At 42.4% G+C, this 8,848-nt stretch overlaps 1 protein-coding gene across 1 annotated transcript in view; it reads left to right on the top strand.

Moving 5' to 3' along the window:
• Positions 1 to 7,984, top strand: part of MCOLN2 (mucolipin TRP cation channel 2) — a 75,114-nt gene extending 67,130 nt beyond the window's left edge. The window contains exons 12-14 of the mRNA XM_024256556.3: positions 1,836 to 2,042; positions 3,710 to 3,831; positions 6,674 to 7,984. Of these exons, the coding sequence (XP_024112324.1) occupies positions 1,836 to 2,042; positions 3,710 to 3,831; positions 6,674 to 6,710 (366 nt within the window). The 3' untranslated portion in view covers positions 6,711 to 7,984. The remainder of the gene's footprint in view (positions 1 to 1,835; positions 2,043 to 3,709; positions 3,832 to 6,673) is intronic.
• Positions 7,985 to 8,848: the final 864 nt, after the last annotated feature.

Consider the following 8,848-nt stretch of genomic DNA (forward strand, 5'->3'; position numbering starts at 1 on the left):
GCCATGGGTGGGATCCTTGTTTGGGGTGCATTTGTAGACCTTCTCCCTTGGCCACCAACTTTACCTTGCCTGGTCCAGCCGTGTGGCTGGTAGTGTAAGGCATGGTGTTTGTATCTAGTTGGAGTACAGGGAAGTAGGTGTAAAAACAATTAGAAGACCGTAGTTCATTCTGTGATTCTTACCGATACGGAGTGCAGAGAAAGGACTAGAGCTGCCAGGGCACTCGGTCTTAAAGTACACTCTGAAATAACCCTTGAACATTGGCTTAATTGGACACAGAGAAGAGAAAGAAGAATATAGCAGGTGAGGAGAATAAATTTCATGAGGGAAAAATGTAGGGATGGGCCTGGTGTCGGAGGAGAAGATAAGCACAGCACGTTAATACTGTCAAGGAGGAGATATGATGAGGCCGCATGAAGGAGGAACTTATCACAACCTTCTTGGTTTAGATTTTTATTTTGCATCCAAACTTTGTGTAATCTCACAAGGGAGAAATGACCTGAAAGCCTTCTTCTTAAAGTACAGGTTTTCCTGCAGCTTTGACTGGGGAGGGTAAAGAGATTGAAGTAAAAGAGACTTCCTTGGAAGCTTCTGTAATCATTCAGAAATTTGTGTTGACATCACAGTGGAGTAGTAGGGGTGGATCGGAGAAACATGTGATAGGAACAGACAGGCCTTAGAAGACTGAAAGCGGGGAAGAGTAATCAATTCAACACAGAGTTTTAAGGACTTCATTATTTCAGAGTAAATGTTTCTTTGGTAGATTGGAATCACTGACAGAAATAGGGCAATTTAGAAAAAAAGCTCATTTTTCTGGTTAGGGTGGTGGAAAGTTTTGTTTTGTTAGCATTTTCAAGGAATGCTCTGTTATATAACAAATGCCAGCTGAGTACAGTGGCTCATGCCTGTAATCCAAGCACTTTGGGAGGCTGAGGTGGGCGGATCACCTGAGGCCAGGAGTTCGAGACCAGCCTGGCCAAGATGGTGAAACCCCATCCCTACAAAAAATACAAAAATTAGCCAGGCTTGGTGGCAGGCACCTGTAATCCCATCTATCTGGGAGGCTGACACATGAGAATCACTTGAACACTGGAGGCAGAGGTTGCAGTGAGCTGGGATTGCACTGCACTCCAGCCTGGGTGGCAGAGTAAGACTCTGTCTCAAAAAAACAAACAAACAAACAAAACCTACAAATGCTCTCTAAGTGTAGAAAACATAAGAAGATGCTTATGTTAATTAGGAGAAAAACCAGGATCTAGACTTGTTAGATCCTGGTTTTAGATATATAAAAAGTACATAGGGAAAAACTGTGGGAATTGTTAAGAGATTAACTTTGAGAGTATGGAGAGGTGTGTGTGTGTGTTGTGTGTGTGTTTTAAAGAGACAGGGTCTCGCTCTGTCCCCCAGGCTGCAGTGCAGTGGCAGAACCTTGGCTCACTGCACCCTGAACCTCCTGGATGCAAGAGATTCTCCCACCCCAGCCTCCTGAATAGCTGGGACTACAGGCGTGCCACCATGCCCAGATAATTTTTGTACTTTTTATAGAGATGGGGTCTTGTAATCTTTCCCAGGCTGGTCTCAAACTCCTGGGCTCAAGTGGTCCTCAAAGCTTGGCCTCCCAAAGTGCTGGGATTGTAGGGATGAGCCACTGTGCCTGGCCCAGAGTGGGTTTTTGAATAATGTTTTCCTACTTCTTATGGTGTTCTAGCATCTTAAAATAAGTAAGTTACTGCTATTACAATGACAAAAACAATGTTAACAAAACATGCTAACTAGATACCCTCTGCGTTTTAGAATACTCTATTTCAGAAACTAATTTTTATTTCCCCCTACAGTTTGAAAATCTGAACACAGTTGCTGAGTGTCTGTTTTCTCTGGTCAACGGTGATGACATGTTTGCAACCTTTGCCCAAATCCAGCAGAAGAGCATCTTGGTGTGGCTGTTCAGTCGTCTGTATTTATATTCCTTCATCAGCCTTTTTATATATATGATTCTCAGTCTTTTTATTGCACTTATTACAGATTCTTATGACACCATTAAGGTAAGTAATTATCAATATTTGCTGCCAAAAAATCACTGCAAATTCTGTATAGATTATAGGAAAATATCACATTTTAAAAACTTAAAATATTACAGTTCAGATTTTGAGGTTTTATGGACAAACTTTTTAGACGCTGGAGATGAATTTTAGGACATGTCCCTGTTACCCACAGCAGGGTGGATCAGTTTGGAGGGGTGGTGGGAAAGAAAAGGGAAACAGGGTAAGGATGGGTTGAATGGGGTAAGTCAGGTAGTCAGGCTGCTGGTCTTAGCCCTGACAGATATACCTGCCAGTGTGGCTGCGTGGAACTTAAGTCATAAATTTCGGGGATGAGAGGTGACCAGCACCCTGACAACTCTCAGATATTGCTACAACTCACACTGGATAATACAGCTACTGGCATGGTGCAGGCTTCCTTTAAATTATGAAAACTAAGGCTTTTGTGACTGTTTAGCTTCCTGCTTTCTTAAGCTACCTGATGGGTTCTGTATCCTTTCAGACTATGCCATTTAACTGATTTGTGGCTTGAAGGAATTTCACTTCCTTGGGTGCTGGTACCTTATTCACAGCAGATGGTCATGCTTAGAAAACCCTGCTTCAGGGTCAGTGACTGAAAAACCAGGGGTGCCATGCCAGTGCCTTTGTCAGGGCTGTTTTCTGCTTAACCGCTTTCTCAGAATAACGCAGAAGAAACCCAGTCCATCACCTTTTGAGAGTGTGGGGAGATAACTAAGTGTTCACATGGGAGTGGTAGTTGGCTCTCGCATCAGGGCTTGCATGGAGAAGGAAGAGGTGCACACTCCTGCCACAGAGATTCATGTCTTTGATGTGGCAGTGTCTCTGCGTGGTGGGGGCCAAGCCTCAGTGTTGAAGTAGGTTGTCTCATTAAGCATGAGGGGAGGGAGTCTTTGTGTCTGCTTAGAAAAAATCTCTCTTCTATTCCACTAAGTGACCAACTTCCGTAAAAGTAGAGGAAATAATGATTACTTCCCAAGCAGAGTCTACATTGCCAATGTGTGTGTGGAGTGGGAGGTCTTATCTAGTCTTGCTGTTAGCATTGAAGGTTTAGACTATTTCTTTTTTTTTTTAAAGAGAGAGTGTCTTGTTCTGTTTCCCAGGCTGGAGGACAGTGGTATGATCCTACCTCATTATAGCCTCCAACTCCAGGGCTCAGTCAATCCTCCTGCCTCAGCCTCTGGAGTAGCTGGGACTACAGGTGCACACCACCATGGCCAAAAAACTTTGGTATTTTTTGTAGAGATGGGGTCTCACCATCTTGCCCAGGCCAGTCTCAAACTCCTGGGCTCAAGCGATCCTCCCTCCTTGGCCTCCCAAAGTGCTGGGATTACAGGCATGAGCCATTGTACCCAGACTAGACATTTGACTTTTGATTATTTCCTTCATTACCTTTTTTTAACAAACCTCTCCCTGGCTCTTCTCTGCTTTCTTTCTGAAGTTTTTCTTTGGATTGTCCTCTGTTCCCACAGTGGCCCTGGCTTGGTGTTCTGGGACTGACAGATTGATTCATCATTGTTAATATCAGTTCTTGGATCTGAGCTAGCAATGTGGGAGAGTTTTATTTTAGCAAAGGTGGGCTTGGTTTGTTGACAAAAGAGCAATTTCTCATGCTTTATAAATAAGGTAACAACACTGTGTACTTTCTAAAGAAATTCCAACAGAATGGGTTTCCCGAAACGGATTTGCAGGAATTCCTGAAGGAATGCAGTAGCAAAGAAGAGTATCAGAAAGAGTCCTCAGCCTTCCTGTCCTGCATCTGCTGTCGGAGGAGGTCAGTATCATGTTTATTCTCCATGCTCCTGAGATGGGCTGTTCTGTTGTCTTAAGAAAGAGCCCCTCCAAGATTACCATTACATTCAGAAACCAGCTTATCGTGGGAAATAATTCACCTTTCTTTTCTTTCCTCCCACTGAAATTGGCTTTAGAAATGAATTATTTCTTCTAAAACAGGGTTATGTAGAAAGCTACACGATGTGATTGGAATCTCTTAGAAGTACTGTGAGACTCTTAAGAGAAGGCATAAATTATGTCCTTAAAGTCAAGAGGCTGAACTCTTAAGTGGCCCAAGTAAGAGGTCAAAGCTCTTATTTTTAGAGGTGGAACTCTGGGAATGCCAGAGGTGTTTTCTCTTTTCACGGTATGTGGTACAAGCAATCTTTCTTGATGAGAGCAGGAAACCTCCTTGTGAGGAGGCTGTCCAAGTGCTTGCTTATCAGTGCACACTGGTAGCTCTTCCTTGCCTAGCTGTGCTTTGCCTGCTGTTCGTCAAGACATGTAGGGAAATGGCCCAGACCTCAGTGGACAAAGCATATTACATGGTGATTTGTGGACTAGAATGGGGTCAGGTGAAGACAATTTTTTTTTTTTTAATGTGCCTATGTTTGCTTTCATCTGAAGTCAGGGGTGCCAGTTTGTAACTAAAAGTATACCCTACACATGTTTTTTCTTTTTGGAAGGACTCTGTAACCCAAATTCCTGAAGGAAGCTAGGAGAACATAATTGCTATTTAAAACCACAGGATGCATTTTCCTGTTAATCAATTCATACAGCATCTTGGGACTTACAATGATATGATTGAGCAGATCCAGAGAATGTCTGGTAAATAGAAAATGAGATGTGAGAAGAGTTGTTTTCAGAATCACACCTTTTTTTCTCAGAGCATTAAATTGTTGCTGTGAAAGCTGGGTTAAAGGAAATTAATTCTCTTAATAGGCAGCTGCCTCCTAAGAGGTACCTTGTATAAGGAAAGTCTCTCAAAATCTCTTTTTTACTATAAGGGGGATAAACTTCATTGAAAAGTGTAGTCATGAATTCTAAAATGTAAATGATAGGTCTTTGGTGTTTGGACCTTGGTTTGTGCCACACAAAGTCCTGGGAGGTTGTTAAATGTTTTGTCATGCAGCCCTATGGAACAAGTGAAAGATTTAAGGCGTGGACCCCAAGACATTTGGGTAAGATTGGGTCGGAGTGGTGAGACTCAAGGAGCAACAGCAGCAGACTGTTTGCCCTAAAGTGTGCTGAGGGTTGTTGAGAAGATGCATGGTGAGACGGAGGGTCTGCCCCTCATGAAGGGTGAAAGAATTCGAGGGAACAAGAGAGCCCACCAAGGAGATCAACTGAAGAACTAGGATGATGAAAGTTTTGAAAAAGAGGATATCAAAAAATAAAGACAGGTAGCTGTAACTATGTTTGGCCAAACGGTGGTCCCGAGTGAAGTCAGCTATAGCAATTTCAGTGGAATCATCAGACCAAAGCCTAGATCCCAGGGGGCTCGCATGGACCCTTGCAGAGTGAATGAAGGGCCTAGGCTGTGATGGAAGGAAATGGATTGTAATGGGGCCTTGAGAACAAGTGATGGCTTTGACTCCATCTAAAATTAAGTATAGCTTGATATGTTTAAAAGCTAGGAATGGGGCTGGTTATGGTGGCTCATGCCTGTAATCCCAGCACTTTGGGAGGCCAGGGCAGAAGGATTGCTTGAGCCCAGGATTTTGAGATCAGCATGGGCAATGTAGTGAGACCCCGACTCTTAAAAAATAAAATAAAAGCTAGGGACAGAAGAATGGACTAAAATTGAGGAAGGCTGTGAATGGAGGCTAAAGATGAACATAAAGATTCAGCTCTGCAAAGATTGGTTTTTGTGACCCGTCTGGTGACCATGACAGATGACACCTGCTATTCCAATGCTGCTTCCTGCAGAGCACGGCTGTGGTGACTCTTCAACAAAGCAGTCCAACAACTAGCACACATTTGATTCTCCTTTGAGTTTTTAACAGAGCCTCTAGCCTAAGCATCAGAACACCTGGGTTTTCATTTTGGACACTGCCATTAACCAAATGTGTCCTGTGACCTATCCTAAACCTCTTAGATGGACCAGATGACCTCTGAAACCTCCTCCAGTTCTAAAGTGATGTGGTTCTTTGGAGAGAGATGCTTGGTTGAACAGATGCAGAGTTAACCTTTACCTTCCTCTATTGCAGTGAAGGAGTAAAATTGGCTGTTCTAGTAATTTATAAGGCCTTGTTAGCGAACGGACACAGAGATTCTTTTTTTTTTTTTTTTCAGAAACAAACCAATATATTTATTGAGTAAAACATAAATGTAACATATGTTTTTCTTTTTTAAAAAATTTTACTTTAAATTCTGGGATACATGAGCTGAACGTGCAGGTTACATAGGTATACATGCGCCATGGTGGTTTGCTGCACCTATCAACCCATCATCTAGGTTTTCAGCTCTGCATGCATTAGGTATTTGTCCTAATGCTCTCCCTCCTCTTTCCCCCTACCCCCCAACAAGTCCCAGTGTGTGATGTTCCCCTCCCTGGGGGCATGGAGGTTCTTAAGAGACAGGTGACTCCTCACAGTATTTCCAAAAGCATCTGCTCAAACCTCAAACAGTGTACATTGCCCTTCTTTATTTATTTACTTATTTATTCTGAATGTTGGTAAATAATCAGAATACCTTGCCTGTCTTTAATTTTTCTTCCTCTTCTATGTTTCACTCAACATGTCTATAATCTATGGGCCTAGAATATAGAGTATTCCTGTTGCTCCTCAAAGATGTTAAATTATTGTGTCTTTTCTCTTTTCTTCTTTCCCTTTCTGTTACAGGAAAAGAAGTGATGATCACTTGATACCTATTAGCTAAAGTTCTTCTGCTCAAGATGATTAAAGTTCAGGCATCCTTATCCAGCGGCTGGGCAGAGGAACCCCAAATGACTTGGACCAGCAGTTCCAAAATGACTCTCTTATTTAATTGTGGAGTGGGAAAGAGGACTCACAGTTAGCCAGCTGACCATGACTGAAGTTCCAGCTTTACTTTTTATAAACTTGAATGATAAAGAATAGACCATAGGCTGCTACTGGGCATTAGTGCAATATAACAGCGATAATAAAATTCTCTATTAGTCTGTTAATTTGTGACATGATCTCGGAATGGAAAAAGATCACATTTCAGAGTGTGCAAAATAATAGTCTTTAAAGCCATGTAATTAAATGTGTGTGTTTATTGTCAAATAAGGATTTGTTTTAAAGGTGATTCTTGGGTTTGAAGACATTTGTTAATTCATGGTCTGTACAGAAATGAAGTTGGTTGCAATACCAATCTAGAGAGTCCAAGCTGGCGAACTATTGAGCTATTTAAAGATCACCCTTGGCCTGGCACAGTGGCTCACACCTGTAATCCCAGCACTTTGGGAGGCCTAGGCAGGCAGACTGAGCTCAGGAGCTTGAGACCAGCCTGGGCAACATGGCAAAAACCCATCTGTACAAAAAGTACAAAAATTAGTCGGGCATGATGGCAGGCATCTGTAGTCCCAGCTACTTGGGAAGCTGAAGTGGGAGGATCACCTGAGCTCTGGAGGTGGAGGCTGCCATGAGCCGTGATCGTGCCACTACACTCCAGCCTGGGTGACAGAGTGAGATCCTGTCTCAAAAAAAAAAAAAAAAAAAAAAAGATCACCCTTAAATCAACAAAAAGACCTCATGCTCATGCAGTGGACATTTCTGGGCCTGTTTTCCTGTGGGTTTTCTTCAGCATGATACGAAGCAACTGTTGGCATAGCCAGTGGGATGAAAAAGAAATGGAATCATTTGGCTGCCTCGTCACTTGTGCTAATGGTCGGTTGTACACACATGACATGTGGAAGTGACTTGTAGCAGTGGTCACTCATTTTAACAATTGAACTCCGCTGGGTTGGGTATTTACCTTTGTCTAGCAAAGAAATATGGTATATTTTCTCTAAATAAATTTATTTTTATCATTCCATATGGCACTCTTACTATTTTATGCATTGTCTCTAAACAACTACCTAGTGAAACATTCAGATCACATCTCTCTTAACCACTTGGTCTCCAAAAGGGATTTCCCAATTTCTTAAAAGCAGTGAAGGACATACAGGGGCTAAGATATAGAAGTTATTCAATAAATATTTATGATGATAGCTTGAGAGATGAAGATCACTTCATGCATAGACTTATTTCATACCTGAGCTATCTCAGTGGCCAACTATTTTAAAGTTATTGGTGAAGAGGAGAATTTGAATTAAGCAGGACCCTCCTTCCAGGGCTCTTCCTCTTTCTCCTTGGCCTCAGTCGCCCTCCCCACAATCCCCTACCCAGTTTTCCTTCTCATATCACCTTCCCCCTCCTTGCTCTGACTCCATATGCCTGCACCAACTCTACGCAGGGAAAATCATGCAGTTAATACCATTAAAGTTTATAAGAGAGTAGATGACTCATGTCTACACACAGAATACTTTGCTAAAATTATTTTAAACTTTCTTTTTTACAAAATATGTGAAGAGTTATGTTTGATTTTTGAACTAAGACACCATTAAACTGATGGTTCTGGGGTCATTTGCGTGACCCAAGAATCAGATATGTAATTGGACCACTTGTTAACTTCTGAGTATATTGTCATATACTTAGTTTTGTCTCTGAAAAGAATTGCTTTTTTTTTTTTTTCGTTTTTTCTTTCTTCTTTTTCTTTTTTAGACGGAGTCTTGCCCTGTTGCCAGGCTGGAGTGCAGTGTCATGATCTTGGCTCACTGCATCCTTTGCCTCCCAGGTTCAAGCGATTCCCCTGCCTCAGCCTCCTGAGTAGCTGGGACTACAGGCATGCACCGCCACACCTGGCTAATTTTTTGTATTTTTTTAGTAGAGATAGGGTTTCACCATATTGGCCAGGATGGTCTTGATCTCCTGACCTCGTGTCCGCCCGCCTTGGCCTGCCAAAGTGTTGGGATTACAGGCGTGAGCCACCACGCCCGGCCCAAGAATTGCTGT

This window comes from Pongo abelii, chromosome 1, assembly GCF_028885655.2.
Source record: "Pongo abelii isolate AG06213 chromosome 1, NHGRI_mPonAbe1-v2.0_pri, whole genome shotgun sequence".
Lineage (NCBI taxonomy): Eukaryota > Metazoa > Chordata > Mammalia > Primates > Hominidae > Pongo > Pongo abelii.